The sequence below is a fragment of the Peromyscus californicus genome, unplaced genomic scaffold, assembly GCF_007827085.1.
Source record: "Peromyscus californicus insignis strain IS unplaced genomic scaffold, ASM782708v3 Scaffold_5__1_contigs__length_169319896, whole genome shotgun sequence".
NCBI classification, from domain to species: Eukaryota; Metazoa; Chordata; class Mammalia; order Rodentia; family Cricetidae; genus Peromyscus; species Peromyscus californicus.
In genome coordinates, this window is record NW_026294573.1 from 19,565,037 (window position 1) to 19,590,713 (window position 25,677).

General features: G+C 47.8%; 2 protein-coding genes across 4 annotated transcripts in view; one reads left to right on the top strand and one right to left on the bottom strand.

The window, feature by feature from the left end:
- Positions 1-1,795: 1,795 nt before the first annotated feature.
- On the top strand, positions 1,796-17,464 carry Tmem50a (transmembrane protein 50A). Its single transcript, XM_052717622.1, has 7 exons — positions 1,796-1,929; positions 3,752-3,856; positions 6,890-7,002; positions 10,662-10,729; positions 12,320-12,412; positions 14,969-15,029; positions 17,022-17,464. The coding sequence occupies exons 2-7, from the start codon at positions 3,764-3,766 to the stop codon at positions 17,065-17,067; spliced, it is 474 nt and encodes a 157-aa protein (XP_052573582.1). The 5' UTR covers positions 1,796-1,929; positions 3,752-3,763; the 3' UTR covers positions 17,068-17,464.
- Positions 17,465-19,846: 2,382 nt separating this feature from the next.
- LOC128097249 (blood group Rh(D) polypeptide-like) overlaps positions 19,847-25,677 on the bottom strand; it is a 35,699-nt gene continuing 29,868 nt past the window's right edge. For 2 of the 3 annotated variants that reach the window (XM_052717619.1, XM_052717620.1), the window contains 3 exons: positions 24,431-24,507; positions 21,983-22,056; positions 19,847-20,061 (listed from right to left, as the gene is read on the bottom strand). In XM_052717619.1, coding sequence (XP_052573579.1) covers positions 20,035-20,061; positions 21,983-22,056; positions 24,431-24,507 — 178 coding nt within the window. In that variant the 3' untranslated portion in view covers positions 19,847-20,034. The remainder of the gene's footprint in view (positions 20,062-21,982; positions 22,057-24,430; positions 24,508-25,677) is intronic. The other variant, XM_052717621.1, reaches the window with a different exon arrangement.

The window sequence follows — 25,677 nt, forward strand, 5'->3', positions numbered from 1 at the left end:
GACTACAGCTTCCGTCATAGTCTCATGTAATACCACACATGGGGACTGAAATCTTTCAGTTGTATTGGTCTGCATAACAGAATGAGAAATGTCCCCCATGGTCCTGGGCATCTGAACATTTGGTTCCCAGTCAGTGGCCCTGTTTGGGTAGGTTTAGGCGGGGCAGCCTTGCTGGAGAAACTATGTGACTGGGGGTGGAGTGTGGGATTACAAAGCCTTGTCCCATTCCGAGTTCTCAAGCTCATGCTTGTGATTGAAGATGTAAGCTCTCAACTTCCTGCTCAAGCCACTATGCCTGCTACTTGCTGTCACCTCCCCCCCATGATGGACTCGTCCCTCTATAAACAAAAATAACCTCTTTCTTCTATAAGTCGCATTGATCGTGGTATTTTATCACAGCAACAGCCAAGTAGCTAATACAGCCAGTAATGGTCAAAAGGAGTAGAGACAACACAAAGAGAAAGGGGTGCTAATGCTCTTCTTTCTAGTCCTTAGCTTGGTAGAAGTTTCAGTAAGAGCTGGCTTAGTAAGAGACATTTAAAAGGGTTCATTAAGATCTGTCTTTGGCCAGCAGTGGTGGCACACGCCTTTAATCCCAGCATTTGGGAGGCAGAGGCAGGCAGATCTCTGTGACTTCGAGGACAGCCTGGTCTACAGAGGGAGTTCCAGCCAGGGCTACACAGAAAAGGCAGAGGTGAAGGGAGCTCTGTCTTTTGGAGCTGGGCTATGGCTCACTGGTAGAGTGCCGACTTAGTATGTGGAGGCCCTGAGTAGTAACATCCTCAACAGGGACATCGATAGAATTAGAGAAATAGACAGAGAGAGAGAGAGAGAGAGAGAGAGAGAGAGAGAGAAACTGCCTGATCTAGACTCCCCTGCCTTGAGACATTAACCAGTAATTAGCCAGTCACAATAAACCTTTATCTTAAGGGTTAAGAAAAACATGTCCATTTAAAAAATAGGTCATGGAGAGGACGGAGAGATGGCTCAGTGGTTAAGATCACTGGCTGTTCTCTTGGACGACTTGGTTCAATTCCCAACACGCACATGGCCGTTCACAATGGCGGTAACTCCAGTTCCAGGCAGCCAGCATCAGACACACAAATGGGGCACAAATGTATGTGCAGGCAAAATACTCATCATATTGAAAAGGTTATGGGGCTAGGACCAGGCCTGGGTACTAGAGCCCTGGGTTCCAGCCCCAGCACTGTGGGGGTGCAGGGAGGATCAGGACACTGTAGATGTCCCATCCCCAACTAAAGCCACACAGATTCAAAGCATCAAAGGAGAAAACGGGCCTGGAGAGTCCCCACTGTCTAGCACTGCGGGGCAGTGAGCTCCTCCCCAGTTCTGTGCCACGGGGACCTGACTCTACCTGCCACCCACATAGACCTGTGATCAGAGCAGGGCCAACCCCAGCCTCCTTAAAGTCACCATTGGGCTGGAAAAATGGCTCAGCAGGTAAAAGTACTTGTTGCTAAGTCGGATAACCTGAGTTTGATTCCCCGGACCCACAGGGTGGATGGAGAGACCCAACTCCTGCAGGTTGTCCTGTCTGACCTCCACACAAGAACAACAAAAATAAATAAAAGTGTAATAAAAAATTAAAACAAGTAGTAAGGGTAAACTGTCGCCTCCCTTCCTCGGTCCCAGAAGACAGGCTTAATTAACTCCAGTATTTCCCACGGTGACCAGAGGGACTGGAAAAGGGCGTCCGGACATGCGCAAACTTGTCGTGGTGGGCGTGGCCCACAGACCCCGCCCCGGGACCCGCCTCCCGCTCCGGACCCGCATGCGCACTGGCTCGAGGGCGGGGTCTGCATATTGACATCCGGGAGTCTGGTTGCCTGTGGCTGTTTTGTTTTCTTGGCGAACTGGAGTAAAGTGAGGCCACCGAACGCGCGGCGACTCCGGGCTCCAGACTTGGACGTGAGTGCGGACGGGAGGGCGGAGCAGCGGGCCGGGCCGGGCCGGGCTCGAACTCGCGGTGGTGCGGGCCGCGCTCTTGCTCTTGGACGCCGCCACCGCGGCTGAGCTCGAGCGACGTACCGCGCCGCTTCCTGTCGCCGGGTCTCGCCCCAGAACTGCGAGCTGGGCATGCAAACCCCACGGCCGAGCAGCGCGGCCGGCCCACGCGTGGCCGCGCCCTGTTCCTCCAGTCTGCAGGGCGGGTCAGCCTTTGAGGTGTCAAGTAATTGTGCAGCGAAACATGGACTCGGGTGGAGCCGTTGGGGTGAACTGACAATTACAGCATAGTGGCTTGCTTTTCTTTTCAAGCACTAGATAAAAACGAGTGTATTTTGAGACCCGAACTCACCCCAAAGATGTGTCAGTTTTTAGCTTGTTAAAGGGAGCTAAAATAGAAATCGCACTCCTTAGGAGTTATGTGGGAATTGGGGTGTTCATTCACTGTGAGCGAGCTATGTATATAATTCAGGGTTTCCCATTATTCTGTGAAATAAAGATCACGTGATGTTTCTCGGGCCGGGTCTGCACAGTTGAGCTTGAAGGGGAGGTTTTTATGTAATTTGTTAAGACAATTTCGGCTGGCTGTGGATATTTGACAGCACAGTCTTTATTTTTAGTCCGAATTACTTCCAGGTCTGCACTTTCTGTGTGGGATGCTGAAACATCACTAGGAGCAGAGTTAGAGATATTAAAATGAGTGCCCTTTCCATAGAAATGACATTCGAAGACAGGCTTGAAGAAATATTGTAAAAGAAATGAGGTAGAAATAAAACCCGTAGTTCATAGTTTTCTTTCTTAATCTGGGCATGAAAAAACACATTCATGATAAAATGCTAATTCCTAGGAGAAGTATTTTTTATCTAAGTACATGTTTTTAACTTAGAACCAAAGTTTATCAGGTCCTCATTCAGCAAAACCAAATAGTAACCTTAGTTTGGAACTAAAGCTATAGAAAACAGCCCTGGAAGACCAAGTGTGATTGTGCGCATTTATTTAAAGGACTGCATAAATTAAAATAATAATGGAATTGGAATAATAGAATGTAATAACAACTTTGAGGAGCTCAGTACATTTTTGTTAAGGTTTGGGTAATCACCTTCTTTCATATTATGTAAATACAAAAAAAACCCATCCTATTTTGTTTTCTTGGTTTTTGGTTTTGATAATTGTTTTGTTTTTTGAGACAGACTGACCTGAAACCCACTGGCTGGCCCCTGCCTGAGTGCAATCCTCCTGCCTCAGCCTGCCAAATGCTAGGATCACAGGCACAAGCCACCACACCATTCACAACTGAAAACCATGTTTTAAATTAAATTATGTATATGCTGAGTGAATCAAAATTTTGTTTTCCATAGAATTTGGCAGTTTTATCAAAAGCTAAATAAATCCTGGCTTGGTCCTAACATATGGGAGGTTGAGGCCAGAAGATTACCTAGAGTTTGAGAGCAGCCTGGGAAAGACCCTGCCTCAAACACACAAACACACACACACACACACACACACACACACACACACACACACACACACACACACAAACACACAAGCAGGAACAGTCTGGGGACTTATTTGTAAAGTGCGTCCCCAACATATATGAAGCCCTAGGTTCAACCCTCACTCTCCCCAAAAGCTACATCAGATATTCTGAAGATATATGTAGAACCAGAATAAAAGTAGTTTGTAACATGTATTAGATTAGAAATGAGCTGTTATTTTGCAGGAACACCGCCAGGTTTGAAGCAAGTAAACGGAAGTACTTTATTTTGCTATGTTGGTTTTGTTTTAGTGATCTGAAAGGATGTCTGGATTTCTAGAAGGCGCAAGGTGTTCGGAATGCATGGACTGGGGGGAGAAGCGGAACACCATTGCCTCCATCGCTGCTGGCATTCTCGTAAGTATCCTTGAGACTTTGGCCCTCCTTACGTTGATATGTGTCTATAGACCTTTTGGATTGTGTGTGTTGGCTTTAAAATGTATGCTTAAAATTGATCACCAAATTTACTTAGTGATGTTTTATTTGTGAGTTTTGTTAGTAGTAGTATTAGTACTGTTTTGTTAATAGTTGGCAGAATGAAACATACTTTATGCATTTATTTATTGTATGGGTTATGCCTCCTCTCAGTGAGCATAATAAGTTTAAGAAAGGGTTGAAGAGGGCCAAGTGTGGCACACACCTTTAATCCCAGCACTCAGGAGGCAGAGGCAGGTGGATCTCTGTGAGTTCGGGGCCAGCCTGGTCTACAGAGTGAGATCCAGGATAGGCACCAAAACTGCACAGAGAAACCCTATCTCAAAAACCAAAAAAAAAAAGGAAAGGAGGAAAAGAAAGGATTAGAGAAACAATCAGGCCTGGACTAGTGAAGACAGGTAATCCCATTTCTCAGGTTATCCAGAGTTCACATTCCCCTTAATCTTGTAGGGAAAAGTAGTAGGAAACCCAAGAGCTTTTTTCCCCCCTTGGGCAGGGTCTCATGTAGCTCATGTTGGCTTCAAACTTTCTAGTATAGCCAAGGATGACCTTAAGCTCCTCCTTTTCCTGTTTTCCAAGTGCTGGTGTGCCCCACCTTGACCTTTAAAATATAATGCTCAGAGGTAATTTACAAAATAAAATTGTTATTTACAAGGCAAATTCCTCATGCAGTCTGATACCATGGTTTAAGATCTTACCCACTTCCTGTTCTAAAGAGAAATACTTTTACTAGACACTGGACCCAGAACCTCACAGAGTAGGCAAGTTCTCGGTCACTGAGCTATAGCCCAAGCCTGGAAGGAAGAAATTTTAAGTAAATGAATGACTAGAAACCCAACTTTAAATATTTTATTTTTACCTAGTCTCTGATTTTTTTATTTTTGTCATATATATTTTTTTTCTACGTGGGTTCTGGGAATTGAATCCAGGTCCTCTGGAAGAACAGTCAGTGCTCTTAACTGCTGAGCCATCTATCCAGCCCCCATTTTTTTCTTCTAGATATTTTTTAAAGATTTATTTAATGGGGCTGAAGAGATGGCTCAGAGGTTAAGAGCACCGACTTCTCTTCCAGAGGTCCTGAGTTCAATTCCCAGCACCCACATGGTGGCTCACAACCATCTGTAATGAGATCTGCACCCTCTTCTGTATACATACTAAATAAATAAATCTTTAAAAAAAAAAAGATTTATTTAATGTTTATGGGGGCTCTATCTGCATGTATGCCTGCACACCCGAAGAGGGCATCAGATCTCACTATAGATGGCTGTGAGCCACCATGTGGTTGCTGGGAATTGAACTCAGGACCGCTGGAAGATTTGTCATATTTTTTTTTAAAAAATCATCGTATATTTTCCAAAGTCATGACAACATTTAATACCATTTTAGAAACTCTCGTATTTTGAAAAGCATTAAATTTTAGTCTATGAATAAACTACCTTGAACGCAGGGTTGGAGAGATGGCTCCAGGGTTAAGGACCCTCTTGCAGAGGACCCAAATTTGGTTCCCAACACCTACATGGTGGCTTACAACCCTCTGTAATCCAACTTCCCAGGTTCCGATGCCCTTTCTTGAATTCCATGAATACCAGGCACATTCTTTGCGCCTTTCCTGGAACTTACTTTGGAGACCAGGCTGGCCTCGAACTCACAAAGATCCACCTGGCTCTGCCTCCCAAGTGCTGGGATTAAAGGCATGTGCCACCACTGCCCGGCTCCAGGCACTTTCTTGATGCACAGATATGCAGGCAAAACATTCAGACATATAACATAAATATTAAAAAAAAATTTAAATCTTGAACACCCTAAATGGGGGGTGGGGGAGAGAATACAGACCACTACTTGTACTAGCCAATAAAAGCATCATCAGTAAACATAAGGATCTGTCTTTAATCTGCTAAAGGCAATTTGATAGCTTAAAATAACTTTAAATTAGCAGAGGATATGATACCCAAGGTTCCTCTGGGTTGGCAGTGAGAGCGGGAAAGGAGGCTCTTTTCAAACCCTTCTAGGCTGTTGGTCGGGATTTGGTTAATAGCATCTTGTACGTGTGGTACTGGGAATAGAAGCCAAGAGGCTTGTGCCCACCAGACAGCATTCAGCTAGCAAGCTACGTCTCAGCATGCTTAATGCCATCCTGTAGAGTCCCAGTCAGTGTGTTTTTTCTTTGTTTGGGTTTTTTTTTGGGGGGGAGGGGGTTGGGGTTGAAACAGATTTTTTGTTTTGTAGTATTTTATTGTTTTTATTTTATATATTTTCCTTTAATAATAACCAGAAAAAATTTAGTTAGGCAATATATAATCCCATGTTCAAATGGAATTTAAAAATCATATCAGAAGCCACCAAATGACCACATTGTAGTCATCAAAAGGAATAAGAAAACTGCAGACCTGTTGTTTCGTGACACCAAGATGTAGCTGAGATTCATCCAGTGATAACTGTTCTCTCTGCGAACCTCTGTTTTTTGGCAGGGAGAGGTGTCTTGCTGTGTAGCGCAGGCTGACTTCACTCTCAGTCCTCCTGCCTCAGCCTCCCTGGGGTGGCTGTGTGCCACTACACCCCACATTATCTGCCCAGAGCCCCATCATAGAACTGCAGCAGGACGTTCCTCTGCCGGTTGGGATCCATTGTGCTGAAGCCCTCTGAACACTGCACTTTATAGGCATAAACAGTCCCACTCGACTTCACGTTCCTCCTCCTCCGTGAGACGTTGTAAGTTACAGGTCACAAAATCAGCTACAGATTTGTCAAGTCTACTAGTGGAAGCAGGTTTAGGGTGCCTGGTATTTAATCCGCTGGTGAGCCACCTACCGATCACAAGCCTGAAGCTGCTGGAATGGTTGAGGAAATACAGAAATTCATCTGAAGGGGTTTCTTGGTTCAAATACCCCGTAGCAACCCCTGTGATGCTGCTGTCGGGTCTCGCTGATGTCGCTTATTTTGTCTGTCTGTCTTTAGTTTTTCACAGGCTGGTGGATCATCATCGATGCAGCTGTTATGTATCCCACCATGGAGGTGTTCAACCACTCATACCATGCTTGTGGTGTCATAGCAACCATAGCCTTCCTCATGTAAGTGTGGCGTCACTCTGCCCACCTAGGGTATCGCAGACTAAAATGATCCTAGACACAATTTAAAATTCTGGTAGGTAAGGACTGCTGGGCACAGTGGCACACTCTTGTAACCTGCAATCCCAGAACTCAGGAAACAGAGGCAGGAGGATTGCTGCAAGTTTCAGGCCAGCCAAGGCACTGATGTCAGCAAACAAGACATAGGGTCTAGAGAGATGGCTCAGTGTTAAGAACATGTGTTTCTCTGACAGAAGAACTGGGTTTGATTCCCAACACCTCATGGCGGCTCACAACCCCCTCCAACTCCAGTCTGGGCGATCCAGTGCCCTTTTATGGCCTCTGCTGGTACCAGGCACTCATATATACGTGCAGATAAAGCACGTGCATAAAATAAACCTAAAAGAAAGAAACACGACGAAAACCCCAGCGCTTGTGTAGGTTGAGACAGGAGGATTGCTGTGAGTTCCAAGGCCAGCAAGCGCTGTCCTGAGGAGAAGTGGCAGTTCCTTCTCTCCACTGCCGTAGCGTCTCCCTGCTTTCCTCAGATGTGCTGACTTCTGTTGTAGCAGAGGACAGTTTAAAATTTCCCGGTCACCTCGGAAACTGTGTTTTCCTTACGGGTTTTTCACCTCCCACAGGTATGGGTTTCACGGCCGGCCTCTATTCTCAGTGTGAGAGAAATGGTTGAGACCAAAACAGGAACAGTCCATAGCTGAGTGAGGGGGACAGTCAGTAAGCGAGATTCCGTGATAGAGTTAAATGACTCAGGTGCAGATGAGAAAAACAGAACTGATGAGGGGTCGGGGCTGGAGGGGGGTCAGGGGCTGGAGGGGGATCGGGTTGCAAAGGGGTCGGGCTGGAGGGGGGTCAGGGGCTGGAGGGGGATCGGGTTGCAAAGGGGTCGGGCTGGAGGGGGGTCAGGGGCTGGAGGGGATTGGGGCTGGAGGGGGTCAGGGGCTGGAGGGAGATCAGGGACTGCAGAGGAGTCAGGGGCTGGAGGGGGGTCAGGGGGCTACTAGAGTTGAGGTTTGAGAAGTCTACATATATAGCCCAGGCTGGCCTTGAACATTATGATCCTCCTGCCTCAGTGCTGGGTATATTTTTATTATATATACACCTGTGTTAGTCTCCGAGATAAGTCAGAACACTTTCATCTCTCCAGATGTTGCTCTCTCCAGATGTGCCTCTTGTTCCTTCTTTGTCTGTAGCTCACAGACAGGCTGTGTGCCAGGGGGAGGTGAAAATATACCCACCTCAGGTATAAGGACCTTGCAGAATTTATTTTGTACTATATTTATTTATTTATTTTTGGTTTTTCAAGACAGGGTCTCTCTGGCTCTGGCTGTCCTAGAACTCGCTTTGTAGACCAGGCTGGCATCAAACTCCCTGAGATTCATCTGCCTCTGCCTCCCAAGTGCTGAGATCAAAGGCTTGTGCCACCACCACCCGGCTATAGTATATTTTATAATCATCGAGGGAAATATCCTGCACATGGTGGTAGACACCTATAAATCTTAGCACTGAGAATCATCCCTTCCAGCCTTTCTCCTAGTCCAGCTGCCAGATTCCCCACATTTTACCACCTCTCCCACTTATATGTGTAAATATCTTTTCCTAGCAAATTGAGAGGCTTGTGAGCCCCTGAGGGAGGCACAGTGGGACCACCGTGCACAGAGAGCAGGCAGACTTCAGACAGGCTGGCAGATCTCTGAGTTCTGTCCTGGAACAGAGCTAGTTCTAGGACATCCAGGGCTACACAGAGCCTGTCTCAAAAAAACAAAAGCAAACAAAACCAAATAGAAAATACACCAGTGAGTGGAGTCAAAGATGGCAAGCATCCTCAGGTACACAGGCAGGCCTGAGGCAGTGGGGGACATGGGTCCCCATAGGAGGGTGATCCAGACAAGGTGAAGGTCTATGCAGTGAGAACAGAAATGTGGAAGTCTCAGCAGGGTGGGAAGGCTGTTCGTGTTGGAGGAAGAGCACGCAGAGAACAGGTACACTACACAGAGTACAGTTGGTTCCCTGAGCTTGATGTGTCTGAGCAGGGGCCACTCCCTCCAGGATGGTCTTGAACTCATGGCAGTTCTCCCACCTCTGTCCATGTTCTGAGACAACCTTTGGAGATTTGTTTGTTTGTTTTTCAAGACAGGGTTTCTCTGTAAAACAGCCCTGGCTGTCCTGGAAGTCACTCTGTAGACCAGGCTGGCCTTGAACTCAGAGATCTGCCAGCCTCTCCCTTCTCAGTGCTAGGATTAAAGGCTGAAGATTTATTTATTTATTTGTTTGTTTGTTTGTTTATTTTATTTTTTTTAAGATTTATTTTTATTATGTATACAGTGTTCTGCCTGCAGGCCAGAAGAGGGCACCAGATCTCATTACGGATGGTTGTGAGCCACCATGTGGTTGCTGGGAATTGAACTCAGAACCTCTGGGAGAACAGCCAGTGCTCTTAACCTCTGAGCCATCTTTTCAGCACGATTTATTTATTTATTATGTATTATGTTCTGCCTGCATGTATGCCTGCACACCAGAAGAGGGCACCAGATCTCATTATAGATGGTTGTGAGCCACCAGGTGGTTGCTGAGAATTGAACTCAGGACCTGTGGAAGAGCAGCCAGTGCTCTTAACTGTAGATGTAACCAACCGTCTTATTAAATAAGAAACACAGAACCAATGCAAAGAAGAAAGCCAAGAAATCAGAGCTAAGAGCCTTACCAGCCTGCTGCAGCTAGCCTCTTCAGCCAAGAGATCTCTCCGAAAGAGAGCTACTTCCTGTGTGTTTGTCTTTATATAGTCTTTCTGTTCTGCCTTCTCATTGGTTGTAAACCCAAACACATGCCTGCCTCGTCACTGCCTGTCTGTAGAGACTTCCAGGTCTTCTATGGTTGGTATTGAGATTAAAGGCGTGTGTCTCCAATGCTGGCTGTATCCTTGACCACACAGAGATCTACCTAGCTCTGCCTACCAAGTGCTGGGATTAAAGGCGTGCACCACCACCACCCAGCTTTTGCTATGGCTCTAATAGCTCTGACCCCCGGGCAACTTTATTTAACATACAATTAAAATCACTTTTCAGTACAAATAAAATACCACCATACTTAACCTCTGAGCCATCCCTCCAGCCCCTGCTCAATTGTTTTTAAGGTTAATTTTTTAAAATTATGTATATGGGTACGTGCATGTGAATGCAGTTGCCTTTGGAGGCCAGAGGCTTCGGATCCCCAAAGAGCTCCAGTTATAGATGGTTGATGAGGCAGGATCTGAACTCGGGTCCTCTGCTTGTGCAGTAAATGCTCTTAACTGCTAAGCCATCACTCAGTTTTTCACAAGCATTGGAATCACCCAGAAAATTTGTTAGAACTAGATTTTGTGGCTCCACATTGTCCATACTGCGTCAATAAGTTTTGGATGAGGCTGGAAGCTTTCAAACAACGCCATTTCTCCCAGTCTAGACCACAAATGTGGCTCCAGGACATGTCTCACTTGAAGGGACTTCCTTACGTGACTTGAGTCATATGGACCCATGACTCAAGACTCATGAGGTCTCACCTTGAATATGGGCAAGCCTACCTTATTGCATTTAGTAATTTGATGTTATAGACAACTTCTCCTTGGAGGGAAAGCTCCTGACGTCTTGGTTCTCTTCCTCCCACAGGATTAACGCAGTATCGAATGGACAAGTGCGAGGTGACAGCTATAGTGAAGGCTGTCTGGGCCAGACAGGTAAGTAGACACCCGCATCTTACTACCAACCTTTCTTCTTTGAAGCAAGACCAGTACTCCGAAGATGGCTTGTCGGGCTGCTTGGGTTCTGGTCTAGGATGGGGTGGTGCTGGATTCCAAGGCATAGGTCACAGCAGGCTGTGAGTGCAAAAACCACCAGGCTGGAGTGTATGACCTCAGCAATAACAGGTAGCCTTAAGTGTCTCCAGACTGCAGCAGAGAGCAGGAGCTGGCAGTGTCTGCAAAGCAGAATCTGCAGCACGTTAAACTACCTGTATTTGGTTGTATTAGCATTTTTTCTTTCTCTGTTTATCTAGACAGAGTCTCACTATGTAGCCGTGACTGGCCTGAAACTCAATATGTAGATCAGACTGAGCTTGAACTGAGAGGTTCACCTGCCTCTGCTTCGCAGGGGCTAGGATTATAGGTGGGCATCACTATACCTGGCTTGCATTAGCATCTTGAAATAGTTTATAATCTTAGACCATTTTTTTTATAATGTGTGCAGATGCTTTGCCTACATGCATGTCTGTGTGCATGTGTGCCTGGTGACTGCAGAGGCCAGAAGAGAGTATTGGATCTCCATGTGGGTGCTGGGACCCACACCGAGGTCCTCCAGAAGAGCAGCAGTGTTCTTACCTCTAAGCCCTGCATCTGGCTATTTAGGAAGGTTCAAGGGATGCCATTCATGTCTTCAGACTTGTGTAACCAGCACATTACCCACTGAACCATCTCACTGGTCCCTGGCTTTGAGACAGGATATTGGGTAACCTAGGCTAGCTTTAAACTCCCTAGTATAACCAAGGATGGCCTTGAAGTTCTGATCCTCCTGCCTCAACCCTGCAAGTGTGTGATCACAGGTGTGTGTCACCTTGCCTGGCCCATTGTGGTTTTTTTACATTTGTTTATTTTTGTTGTTATTGTTTCGAGACAGGGTTTCTCTGTGTAACCCTGGCTGTCCTGGAACTCACTTTGTAGACCAGGCTGGCCTTGAACTCACAGAGATCCACCTGCCTCTGCCTCCCAAGTGCCGGGATTAAAGGTGTGTGCCACCACCACTAGGCATATATATATATATTTCCATTGCGTGTATGTATGTCACATCATATCTATGAGTGTGTGTATGCTATATGTGGGTTTTGGTTGGGTTTTTGTTTTTGTTTTTGAGACAAGGCTTCTGTAGCATTTGCTGGCCACATCACTGTGTAGTACAGGCTGGCATTCCTTCTACCTCAACCACCCATATCTGGTGGGGAGGGAATGAGTGTGGCTGCATACATGCCATATGTATGGAGGTCAGAGGACAGCTTATTGGAGTCAGTTCTCTCTTGTTACCATTTGGAAACCGGGGAGCAAATTGAGGCATCAGGCTTGGCAGCAAGTGCCTTTACCTGAGGGTCCCCCTGTCAGCCCCTTGGTTGTTTTTGAGGCAGGGTCTTAGGTAGCACATGCTAGCCTTGGACTTCAGACCCTCCTGCCTGTAATTGTTGGGATCACAGGCATGCACACACATTCAGCTTGGACTTTGAATGTCTTTATAAAGTCGACAGCCATCTGCTGAGCAGCTGTGGTACTGTGATGTCTTTGCAGGTGCTCGAATCTGGCTCTTCATTGGTTTCATGTTGGCCTTCGGATCCCTGATTGCATCCATGTGGATTCTCTTTGGAGGTTATGTTGCTAAGGGTAAGAAAATGCTGGTTACATTTTAATCCTATGCTGGGATTTTACATCCAAACTGTCTACTTTAGATTAAACTATATATATATATATATATATATATATATATGTATGTATGTATGTATGTATGTATGTATGTATGTATGTATGTATATATGTGTGTGTGTGTAATATATATATATATATTTTTTTTTTTTTTTTGGTGTTTCCAAGACAGGGTTTCTCTGTGTGGTTTTGGTGCCTATCCTGGATCTTGCTCTGTAGACCAGGCTGGCCTTTCAGAGATCCGCCTGGCTCTGCCTCCCGAGTGCTGGGATTAAAGGCATACGCCACCACCGCCCGCCTTGAACAATATTTTATATATAGATGCGTCAACTATTGCATTGTCTTTTACCTGGAGACATCTCTCCTCCCGTCAGTAGTTAGCTTTGTAAGTTTTTTTTTTTTTTCTTTCAATTTGGTGCTCGGAAGGAATGGGATAAACTCCACATCCTGCTCTCAACTCTAGAATACAATCTTCAGCCCTGTGACCCAAGAGGAACAGCTTAAAGAGAGGGTCTGTCAGGCCAGAGCTTACAGTTGAGGGTCAGGGGATGGCTCCATGCACCAGAGATGCTCACCGCCAGGAAACAGGACCAACAGCAATGAGCCAGGACCAAAATAGGCCTTCACAGCATGTCCCCATGACCCACCTCCTCCAGGGAGGGCCTACCTGCTCCATCTCTCCACTCCCTGTGTCTCAGAGTCTGAATCCCTGGTTGAATTCGCTCATTGATTAGGTCAGAGCACTCATGACCCATCATGGCGGTGTGCGTGGCTGTGCTCCAGTCAAGTTGTCAGTGACGTCACGCCATCCCTGCAGAGCGCTAACCTCCCATTGAGGTGCAGAGGAGCCTTGGAGACGAGCACTCTCCCACTGAGCTCTTCAGCAGCCCTCAGTTGTTTGGTTTTGTTTGTTTTGTTTTGGTGAAACCGACTCTTGGTGTGTAGCCCTGGCCACAGATTCCCATCAGTCCTCTGGCCTCACTCAGACTCCCAAATTCTGGGATTATAGCTACTCACCACCACACCTAAGATAAGTTCCTGCCTAGGGTGGCCTGGAAATAGCGATTCTCCTTCTCCACCTCCCCAGTGCTGAGGTTACATGTATTTGCCATGTTGCCACATTTGACCTTTATTTAGTTATGCCTCCTTGGTGATGCAATGTTATCTCCTTTTACATAGGAAAAATAGTTAACAGTTGCATGTGCTGTTGAGACCAGAGCTGGAAAAGGCCCTGGGTCCCTTGGCTGAAATTTCACCTGAGGGACCCTAGAAAAATAGGAAACGTATTTAGTAATCCAGATAAAATAGACTGTAGCTATAAAACACAGTGCCTGGCCAAGCTTGGACCAGCCTAGTCTGATTTGGTTGGTTTGCTTTGTTACTATTGTTGTTATGAGACATGATCTCATTATAGAGCCCTGGCTGTCTTAGAACTCACTATGGAGACCAGGCTGGCCTCACAGAGATCTACCTGCCTCTGTCTCCCGAGTGCTGGGACTAAAGATGTGAGCCACTGCACCTGGAGGTGGTGACGTTGGTTGATGTGGAGTAGCAGAGGCCTCGACAAAACTCAGTTGTTTTGGGATGAGAAAACTGACAGTTGTCTGTCCCTCCGGGCTCTGAGCCGTCCATCAGTGAGTGCTCTGACAGCCGGGGACAGGGATGGTGGGATCCCACTCGGTACTCAGGACCCTGCAGGGCACTGCTTGCTGTGTCTTTGTCCTCTCAGTAAGGTTACTGTGCCCTTCCAGATGTGCAGGCCAGTCACTGCTGCCCTGAGCCAAGGCCTGTCAAAGAAGGTGCCTTTCTCTCACCCTGAGCATCCAGTCTGGGGTGCAGTGCATCCTGACCCTACGCACCTCACAGACACCTCTCAGCATCTTCATGGCTGTCACCCATTTCAGCCTACCACAGTCTCTTCCTGCTTTCTGAAAGGACTTGCTGGCAGGTTTCCTGCCTCTCCTTTTGCCTGCAGTGGGATCTTGTTAGGACAGGTTGGCTCACGTCACATTCCCCTGTCATGATTGCCTGGCCTGCAGGACTGTCCTCTTTCCTCCCCGTTCTCACTTCTCGTATCCGGCAGCCATTACTCTCCCATGCTGCCTCTCCTGCCTCAGAGTTTTGCCTCCTGCCCTTGCTCTGGGGTCTGCTCTTCCTGGGGTCTTCCTGGCCTCAGGGTCTAACGTCTCCATGTTCCCCACTCCCTCTCCTGGGTTGCTCTGTCTCCTCCCCGGTTGTTCCAGGGGCAGGTGGTGCGGCTCCCTGAGGGCCGGACAGTTAATCAGTTCTGTTCCGCGGGGTCCTCAGCATGTTTCACAGTGTCCTTCGTGGGTCGTGTGCCCTCAGGAAGTAGTCTTACCTGAACAGGGGGGCTGTCATTTACCAAACCAGTGCTGCCTGCCGTGCGTTATGCCATTTAATTTACCCAGCACCGCTGCCAGCCATCAGTTATGGTAGGTAGGCAAGAAAGTGGCGTTTGCTGGTCTACACCTCTAACTATAGCAATTGTTCTTACAGAAAAGTCCATAGTGTATCCTGGAATTGCTGTTTTTTTCCAGAATGCCTTCATCTTTTTTGGGTAAGTTCTGATTCTCATTCTTTGTCCCGTCTCTGTGTGTGTGTGTGTGTGTGTGTGTGTGTGTGTGTGTGTGTGTGTGTGTGTGTGTGTGTGTGTGTGTAGACAGAGTATCACTGTTTAACCTAGACTGGTTTTGAACTCATGGTCCTCCCACTTCAACATCTTGAACTGGGATTGCCGCTATGTGTGCACCACCACACCTGTGCACGTGCACATTCTTTAAAGGAAGGAATTCCTCTCTGTAACCCAGGCTGGACTTCAACTTCCTAAGTAGCTGGAACTACAAGTGTGTGCCACTGGGCCTGGCAGGACTTTCCCCGCCTCACTAGGCACTCTAGGCATTAGCTCTACCATGGAGCTCCACCCCTCAGCCTTTACCCTTTGGCTTCTTGGCATTCGCATTCTGAGGTACTGTGTCTTCACCCAAAAGCACCTTGTTCTTGTTCATGATCCCACCAGCTCTTGTTCCTGCCACTGTGTCCTAGGTAGGGTTGCTGGTGCTGTGATCAGACACCAGAACCCATTAACATGGCGAGGAAAGGCCTTGCTTGGCTTACACTTCCACATCACTGTCCATCATCAAAGGAAGTTGGGATAGGAACTCAGGCAGGGCAGGAACCTGGAGGCAGGAGCTGATGCAGAGGCCATGGAGGGGAGCTGCTTACTGGCTTGCTTCCCATGGCTTGTTCAACGGACTTTCTTATAGGACCCAGGACCACCAGCCCAGGGATGGCACTACTCACCACGGGCTGGTCCTCTCCCATCAATCACTAATTAAGAAAAAGCCCTACAGGCTTGCTTACAACCTAGTTTTCTGGAGGCATTTTCCGAATTGAGGCTTCTTCCTCTCTGCTGACTTTAGCTTGTGTCCAGTGACAGAAGACCAGCCGCACACCCCATCTCATTTGAGCTCCTGGTTGTCAACCAAAGGCCATTTCAACACGACCATTCTTTTGGAGCCTTTTTTTTTTTTTTTAATTTAGTTACTTCTTGGCCAGGCGGTGGTGGCACATGTCTTTAATCCCAGCACTTGGGAGGCAGAGGCAGGCAGAGCTCTGTAAGTTCGAGGCCAGCCTGGGCTACAGAGCAAGATCCAGGACAGGCACCAAAACTGCACAGAGAAACCCTGTCTCGAAGAAAAAAAAAAAAAAAAAAAAAAAAATTTTAGTGACTTCTTTATTACTGTGTACTCGTGTGGAGGTAAGTGTGCATGTGCAAACGTGCTACCACACACATGAAGTCACAGGACAACCTGGAACAGTCGCTTCACTCTTTGCTCCCCTACCTAGGTTCCAGGGAACTCGGGTCGTCAGGCTTTCTCAGCAAACACTACCCACCGAGCCATCCTGCTTTTGTCTGAATCGTTTTTCAGACAAATTCAGAGACCGACAGCAAGGCAGTGATTTGTGCTTATAATCTTAGCATCAGAAGGCAGAAGCAGGAGGATTGCCGTAAGTTCGAGGATAGTCTTGTTTATATTGTAGGTTCCTTGCCAGCCAAGGCTACACAGTAAGACCCCCATCTCATAAAAACGAAAAATTGAACTCCTTCAAGGAGAGTGAGTTCTATTTCAGGCCTCCTTGGTGTTTGGTGTGAAGTGTGTGACACGTATTGGCAGATGTGAGTGGGTTGAGGACAAAGACTGTACGCCTAATTTGTCTGGATGGGCCTAGCACACCAACACAGCCCATAAAGGTGTACCTGTGTTCCATCCCTGGCTCACCCCCACAAAGTCCTGTAGGATCAAGTAGGTAATGGTCACTCCTGAACAGTGGCTGGCTTCTCAGAGCCTCAGCAGTAAGAGCTTAGATCTGGGGACAGTCAGAAGCAGCAGTCTGGCATTAGGAAGAATCCATGTCTCTTAGGACAGTCAGTGTGTGGATCTCAGATGCTTCTCTTCAGCTCCGTGATGTTTCTCTGTCACATGTTTCCTGCCCTTCTAGAAGTTTCCCAGCCCAGACAGTCATGTTGTGCTTCTTGCTCTGTCCACAGAGGTCTGGTTTTTAAGTTCGGCCGCACGGAGGACTTATGGCAGTGAAGACACCCACCTCTGCAGCACAGCCGCCCTGCATGGGATTTTTTTTTTCACCGCTCACCCAATCTTTTGTATTGCTGTTTTCTAAACTTATTTCTGAGTCTAAATCTCAGCTTAAAATTGTATAATGCTGGAATCATGAACTCCTATGTGAACTGCAACAGTCTAGTGTGGCGTGCCCCTGATCAGCTTGGCAGTGGAAGAGGAAACTGTTGACATGAGTAACTTTGTCAGCTTCTATCATGGTCTAGAGAGTCGATTAGGGAGAAGTGGTGGAGTCTTGGGGGTGAGGGTTCGCTCTGGGATCCAGTGTTTCCTAAGCACAGCCTCTTCTGTGTCTGATGTTGAATAATGTATAAACATTTTCCTGTTTGTTATTAAAAACTATCCAGTGGTCGGAGTTCTTTCTCAATGTACTGTGTATATGGTTGTGTGGTTCTGCCAGGAAATTGTGCAGCTTCCTTTTCATGTAAATGACCTAAGATAACCTGTGAAAATGATGCCTGACTCTTGACCCAGAGACCCTTCAAAGCATATTAAGTCAAGAGCTTCAAATCTGTGTTCACATTAAGAACACCTGTACTTCCCAGACTGTTAACTATGTGACAGATGACACTTTAAAGAAGTGATGTGTGGGGTTGGAGAGATGGCTCAGAGGTTAAGAGCACTGGCTGCCCTTCTAGAGGTCCTGAGTTCAATTCCCAGCACCACATGGTGGCTCACAGCCATCCGTAATGAGATCTGGTGCCCTCTTCTGGCCTGCAGGGATACGTGCAGCCAGAACACTGTATACATAATAAACAAATAAGTAAATATTAAAAAAAAAAAAAGTGATGTGTGCCATCCTGGCAGTATACTGGAAGAATTGGTAGGCGTGCCCAGGAGCGTGGAGCTGGACACAGTGGCCCAGACTCTTTGCTGTACATACTTAAAAACAGTCCTGCAGAACTGGAGTTTGGATGTAGATTTTTCAGTCATTGGAGATTCCCAGGAGAACTGAGCACCCAAGATGCACTGGACTTACATGGTTAGCCTGCACGCCAGCTCCCCAGCCAATGGAGATGCTCCTTGCTGAGAAGGACGAAACTTGTGGAGCCAGCAGAAGAGGCTCCACAGAGACATCCTGAAGAAACAAAAGCTCACCATGGCCCAGGAAGAAATTCCACATCAAAGAAAGAGAAACTGGCAACCATTCCATGGAAGCGGTGCTTCAGGGTCCCCGAGAGAGCGGGTGCGCTAGAGAAGCCCAGGCTACCATGTAGCACTAATCTTTTTTTTTTTTTTTTAATTTTTTTTTTTTTTTTTTTTTTTTTTTTTGTTTTTCGAGACAGGGTTTCTCTGTGTAGCTTTGCACCTTTTCCTGGAACTCACTTGGTAGCCCAGGCTGGCCTCGAACTCACAGAGATCCGCCTGGCTCTGCCTCCCGAGTGCTGGGATTAAAGGCGTGCGCCACCACCGCCCGGCCTTTTTTTTAATATTTTATTTATTTACTTGTGTGTACATTTGTGTGAGGGTGTCGGATCCCCTGCAAGTGGATTACAGACAGCTGTGAGCTGCCATGTGTGTGCTGGGAATTGAACCCAGGACCTCTGGAAGAGCAGCCGGTGCTCTTAACCACTGAGCCATCTCTCCAGCCCTAGTAGCACGAACCTTAAAAGGTCTTATTAATAAAAACAAACCCGGAGCCAGGTATTGGGGTGAACGCTGAATGATCAGAGAAACAGAACAAGCTACAGCCAGCCTCACCTCGCCAATTGCTCAGCTGATCCTGTTTCCTCAAACTGGAAGCCTCTGTGTCCTCATCCAAATGGATCTCAGCTGAACTGCTGCTAAAAGCCTAAAAGCTAAACAAACTTAGTTCCTGGTCCTCACGCCTTATATACCTTTTTGTTCCCTGCCATCACTTCCTGAGATTAAAGGTGTGTGTCACTATGCCTGGCAGTTTCCAGTGTGGCCTTGAACTCACAGAGATCCGCCTTTCTCTCCCTCCCAAGTGCTGGGACTAAAGGCGTGCGCCACCAATGCCTGTCTGACAATTTGTTTTGATAGTGACTTGAATTCTGTGTTTCATTTTACATCTCAGCAGATAAATTCAGCTCACCCCAGGGTTGGTTAGCACTGAACAGACCAGCTGTTAGGGACCCTGATAGTCTGTCCCCCACCCCCCACCTCACACACACACATACACCTCACACAATATGGTACAAATTCTTCAGAGCAGAGCTTGTAGTCTTGGCCTTCATCAGGCTGCTGCAGTTGCCCAATGGGAGCCATGATCACTGTCATAGATGGCTTGGATTTGTGGAGTCTTCCACACCCACTGGCTGTGGGTTTGAATAACATTGGCTTGTCAGGACATAAAGGACAGCTTTGCTGTTGTCCTCCATAACGTCACAAATCCAGATGATGGATCTGTGAGTCGACCTCTTAAGAACTTGAGAGCGGGGTTGGGGATTTAGCTCAGTGGTAGAGAGCTTGCCTAGCAAGCACAAGGCCCTGGGTTCAGTTCTCAGCTCCGGGGAGGGGACACACACACACACACACACACACTTGAGAGCGCGCACCCTCACCCCATGACCGGCCATACCCTCTCCCCACAGTACAATCTGGAGGATGCTGAGGACGTTGCCAAACTGCTGGCTCCACAGCCTGTGTGCAGTGACCCGATGTGAGGGCTCTTCATTTCCCTATTGCCCATCACTTTCTGTGCTGCTGTAGCCGGGAGTTAACCACCTGGGTAGTGGTTTTAGTAAGTGTGAAAAGAAGGAAACAGTCGTCAACAGAATGGGACCAGAACTTTAATGAGGTGTCTGCAGCCAACAGTATCGATAGCATCTGTCATGAAACCAAGCACACTATTTAAACTTAAATCGCCATTTGAAGACTTTCTCATAACACGTGTTGTAAACACAAATGGAACGCATGGAGAGGGACATCTCCACGCTCAGCCTCGTTCTCAGATGTTTTTGCTTAAAATCCAACAGCCAAGTGAGGGAACTGTGAAGGCAAAGCACAGGTTTGATTTTATTTCATTGGTTTTTGTTTTTTTGAGACAGTTTCTGTGTTAGCTCTGGCTGCCCTGGAACTCTGTAGAGTAGGCTGGGATTAAAGGCACATGCCACCACACCCAGCTGTCACTTTGAAAATCTTAGGAGAAATCTTAGATCTGTATTTCTCTTCCTCTGTTTTTCATTTGTTTGGTTTTTGGGGTGTGTGTGTGTGTGTTCAAATTATTTTTAATTTTTAATTCTTTAAAAAAAATTTAATTTAGCCAGGCAGTGGTGGCACACACCTTTTATCCCAGCACTTGGGAGGCAGAGGCAGGAGGATCTCTGTGAGTACAAACCTTTTTTGTTGTTGTTATTGTTGTTTTTCAAGACAGGATTTCTCTGTGTAACTGCCCTGGCTGTCCTGGAACTCCGATTAAAGGCAGTGTACCACCACCGACTGGCTCAAAAACGTTCTTTTAACTTATGTATTTGGAGGATTTGCTTGCATAGATGCCTGTGTACCATGTGCACACCTGGCCATAAGAGGTCATCCAGTCCTTAAAACTGGAGTTACAAAGTTACAGTTGTGAGCTGCTGTGTAGGTTCTGGGAATCAAACCCGCTCCTCTGGAAGAACACCAGCGCTCTTAACCACTGAGCCATCTCTCCGGGCCCTATTTGTTACTTATGTATACTTGTGTATGCATGCTTGTCTGTCTGTGCCCTACATGTGAGGTGTATGGAGAGGTCAGAATTGGCACCAAAACCCCTGGAACTGAAGTTACAGGGTGTGGGTCCCAGGAACCAGTAACCAATGGTAACCCAGATGCCAGATCCTCTGTAAGAGCAGCAAACACTCTTAACCACTTCCCAACTCCTTTTGTATTTTGAATCTGGCTATGTAGCAGGAACTATCCCTGGACCTGCCATCCTCCTGCCTGAGCCTCCCTACCGCTGGGATTATAGGCATGGGCCACCACACCCAGCTTCATGCAGTTCTTTCTTTCTCTCTCCCTCTTTCTTTCTATTTATTTATTTAGTTAGTTAGTTAGTTAGTTAGCTAGTTAGTTAGTTTTTCGAGACAGGGTTTCTCTGTGTAGCTTTGCGCCTTTTCCTGGAACTCACTTGGTAGTCCAGGCTGGCCTCGAACTCACAGAGATCCACCTGGTTCTGCCTCCCAAGTGCTGGGATTAAAGGCGTGTGCCACCATTGCCCGGCTTTTTTTGTTTGTTTGTTTGGTTGGTTGGTTGTTTTTTTTTGGTTTTTCGAGACAGTTTCTCTGTGTAGCTTTGGAGTCTGCCCTGGAACTCGCTTTGTAGACCAGGCTGGCCTTGAACTCACAGAGATCTGCCTACCTCTGCCTCCTGAGTGCTGGGATTAAAGGCGTGCGCCACCATCACCCGGCTCTTCACGTAGTTCTTTACATAGATCTTGTTTTTTGGGTTTTTTTTTTGTTGTTGTTGTTTTTAATACCACCAGTGGCAGGGACTTACTACTACCATAGCTCATTCCATTTTGGATTTTTCCATATGATGCTTATGTGACTTACAGAACCACAGGCAGCTCCTGGTCTGTTTTCCTACATTACAGCCTGGCTCTGCTCAGTGACAGGAAGTGAGATGGCCACATGGTGGCATCGGGCTCTGGAGACAGTTCTCCAGCAGATCCCCATCACACATCTGGAACCAGACACACGTTTGTATCCCTGTGTCCTTGACTGGCTCTGCCATTTCGGACAAGTAACTTCTTCACCAACGGGCCTCCATTTCCTTATCATTAAGCTTGGGGCACCTGAAGAGGACTTCCATGAGTTGTCCTTTGGTCTCCTTGCACACACTCACACACCCACACACCCACACACCCACACACCCACACACCCACACACCCACACAATAAAAATCTATCATGTTAACAACTTAAAAATCTTACCTCCCAGAAAGCCTGATCATCAAAGTACTTGGTTGCGTGGGGAGCCCTCCACACTTTGATATTTAGGAGCCAACCTTAAACAAAAGAATGAAATGTTAAAATATGCAGAGCTCATTTGTTACCTCAAGGTCACTGAAATAAGCCAGGCGGTGGTGATGCATGCCTTTAATCCCAGCACTCAGGAGGCAGAAGCAGGTGGATCTTGGTGAGTTCAAGGCCAGCCAGGGCTACACAGAGAAACCCTGCCTTGAAAAACAAAACAAAACAAAAAGATCACTAAATCTCCCTTCCCCGTAATCTTGAGACAGACAAATGGAAGCTCAGTGGGTCCTGGCTTCATTCATTCTCTAGATGTCTCCTAAGGAACCATGAGGGCAAGATTTTTCCGCAGGACTGAGGTCACACCCAGCACTATCCAATGGACGTGGATCTGACACCCTTCCCCAAGACAGACTAGAAGGGCCCCGGCACAGCTGAGGGAGGGGGCACACGCCTGTAACCCCAGCACTCAGGAGGCAGAGGCCACCTTAGCTTCATAGTGAAACCCAGAAGGAAGGAAGGGAGGGAGGGAGGGAGGGAGGGAGGAAGGGAAGGAGGGAGGGAGGGAGGGAAGGAGGGGTGACAGATCCATTTTAAACACAAGAGCTACCATGGAGAGGACACCCTTGCTGCCCACAGAGTTCAGAAGAGGGCTCTTGGATCCCTGGACCTGGAGTTAGGGATGGTTGTGAGCACCATGTGGGCACTGGGAACTGAACCTGGGTCCTCTGCAGGAGTAGCCAGTGCTCTTGACTGCTGAGGCGCCTCTCCGACCCTCCAGGTGGTTTTGAATCACCACTTCTCTGGTGTGGTAAGTGATAAAGGAAAGCTAACTGGTCTCCACTCTCACAGCGTGAACCGCTTTCCCTCTGTGCTCTTTTTTTTTTTTTTGGTTTTTCAAGACAGGGTTTCTCTGTGCAGCTTTGCGCCTTTCCTGGGACTCACTTGGTAGCCCAGGCTGGCCTCGAACTCACAGAGATCCGCCTGGCTTTGCCTCCCGAGTGCTGGGATTAAAGGCGTGCGCCACCACCGCCCGGCCCCCTCTGTGCTCTTTTGACTCCAGCAAAACATAAAGAAAGCTCCCCAGAAAGCGGGCAGGGTGACACTTGTAATCCCATCGGTCAGGACGCCGAGGCAAGAGGGTAGCGAGTTCAAGACCAGCCCGGGCTATTGAATGGGGCAGTGTCTCAGAAAAAGAAAAGAAAAAAGGGAGGGGAAACAAGGGGAGGGACTTCCTGTCCTCACTCACTGTGGGCAGTGTGCTCACTAACGAGAGTGTCTACTCTGGGAGCTTGGAGAATTTGTTCTCTCCCCTGTAGTCCAGAGTAACCGGCTCAGAGCAGAGCCTGGATGTGCATCTGTTGAGTGAAGTAGTGTGAGGATGCCCTTGCGGAAGGAGAGGCAGGCTTGAGGGCATAAAAATCCCCTTGGTCTTCCGTGCAAAGCTGGGTGCCACCACTCTCCCTGGGTTCAAGGATGCCACTTGCCCCACTTAGAACTCCAGGGAGTTCCCCGCCTCCTCAGGCCTCATTGGCAGCAGGTGACCTCTGGAGGCCTTTCTAGTTCTGAAATTATGTTTCTTGGATTTTGTGTTGGGTCTTTTGTGGTGGTGGGGGGTGGTGACAGGGTCTCAGTGTGCAGTAGCTTTGGCTGGCCTTGAACTCAGAGATCTGCCTGCTGCCGCCTCCTGAATGCTGAGACTAGTATCGTGCCCCACTACTCTGAACTGATTCTTTGATTTTTTTAAAAGCCGCATTTGAGGGGCTGAAGGGATGATGACTCAGTTTAGAGTACTTGCTCTTCCAGAGGACTCGAGTTCAACTCCCAGCACCTGCATGGTGGCTCACAATTGTTTGTGGCTCCAGTTTCAGAGGATCCATCTCCCTCTTCTGACCGCCACAGGCAGCAGGCATGCAAGCATTACATAGACATACATGCAGGCAGAACACTCATACACATAAAATGAAAGAATAAATCTCTTAAAAATCATCACGTAGAGGGCTGGAGAGATGGCTCAGAGGTTAAGAGCACTGGCTGTTCTTCCAGAGGTCCTGAGTTCAATTCCCAGCAACCACATGGTGGCTCACAACCATCTGTCATGAGATCTGGTGCCCTCTTCTGGCCTGCAGGGACACATGCTGTGTACATAATAAATCTTAAAAAAAAAAAAAAAATCATCATGTAGCAGGGCAGTGGTAGTGTATGCCTTTAGTCCCAGCACTCAGGAGGCAGAGGCAGGTGGATCTCTGTGAGTTCGAGGCCAGCCTGGTCTACAGAGTGAGTTCCAGGACAGCCAGGGCTACACAGAGAAAAGATGGAGCTGGGAGGGTGAGTTCCAGAGGAAGGGGCCAAGCATGCACACGTGTGTCACAGCTCCCTCTAGTGGAGGAAAGCCTGTACTGCACCGACCTGTTAGGAGTCCAGCCGCCATTCCCATCGCCAGAGCGAAGCTGAGAGCCCCGAAGTCAATGATCATCTGGTTTACACTGAAATGGACAAAGCAGAGAGGCCACTCAGGAATCAGGCTGCAGGCACCGGGGACAAACATGACAGGTGGCATTAGTGGTGACATGGCCAAGAAGGGCTGTGAAGAAACCATGTCCCTGTAGAGCTTCGCAGATGTCGTTGGGACAGGAGGAGAGGCTCCACAGCCCTCTTTGACACAGTTAAGTCCCCACACTCCATGGGTCAGCCCAAGCCTAACCAGCACTGGCTCCTGCGTGCCGTCCTACAGTCGGAGGCATTGAACAACCCAGCTTTTCCTGCCTCAGATCTCATTAACCCAGGATGGCCTCCAACAGGCTCTGTGGTAGACTCTACCTCTACCAGGCAGAAGATGACTTGGAACTCTTGGTCCTCCTGCCTCCACCTTCCAAGTTCTGGGATTCCAGATGTGTGCGCCACAGCCAGCCTTTGTGCTGGAGGATGAAAACACTCTGCCGGCTGAGCCACGCCCCTCTCCTAATGGAGCGTCTTTGGGCACTGCTCACTCCTCTTTCCTGGTTCAACACTCCACAGACAGGTAGGGATACAAGAAAGCAGAAGGCAGGCTCAGCCTGCTGGAGCATCGCCCCTGCCTGCGTACTTCTGCTTGTAATAAACCGGCGCTCCTTGCTCATCCATTCTCTCTGAGCTCTATGACAATTGCCAGAACTTGGGAGCACTGGATACAGTCTTCACTTCTCTGCCCCCCAAAGCCTTCACTACCACCCCCAGGAATGGCTTCAGTGCTACTCTTGACTCCATAGTAGAACTTAACACTTTGACCTCAACCGCCATGGCTGTCAAAAGTGTCCTATCGACCTGCTGCCTCAAAAAACGGGTACACCCGTGCCCTGCTCTTCAGCTGCCCCCTTTTTGAGAAGATGTGGCCTGGAGAGCTGGTAGCTGCTTACAAAGTATAAGATAGGTACATTTCTGAAGCCGGATGTGGTGGCTCACACCTGTAATCCCAGCACCCAGGAGGCTGAGGCATGAGCCAGGCCAATCTGAGCGACATCGTAAGACCCTGTCTGGATTTTTTTTTTTTCCGAGACAGGGTTCCTCTGTGTAACACCCCTGGCTGGCCTGGAACTCACTCTGTAGACCAGGCTGGCCTGGGACTCACAGAACTCCACCTGCCTCTGCCTCTGCTGGGACTAAAGGCCTGCACCATC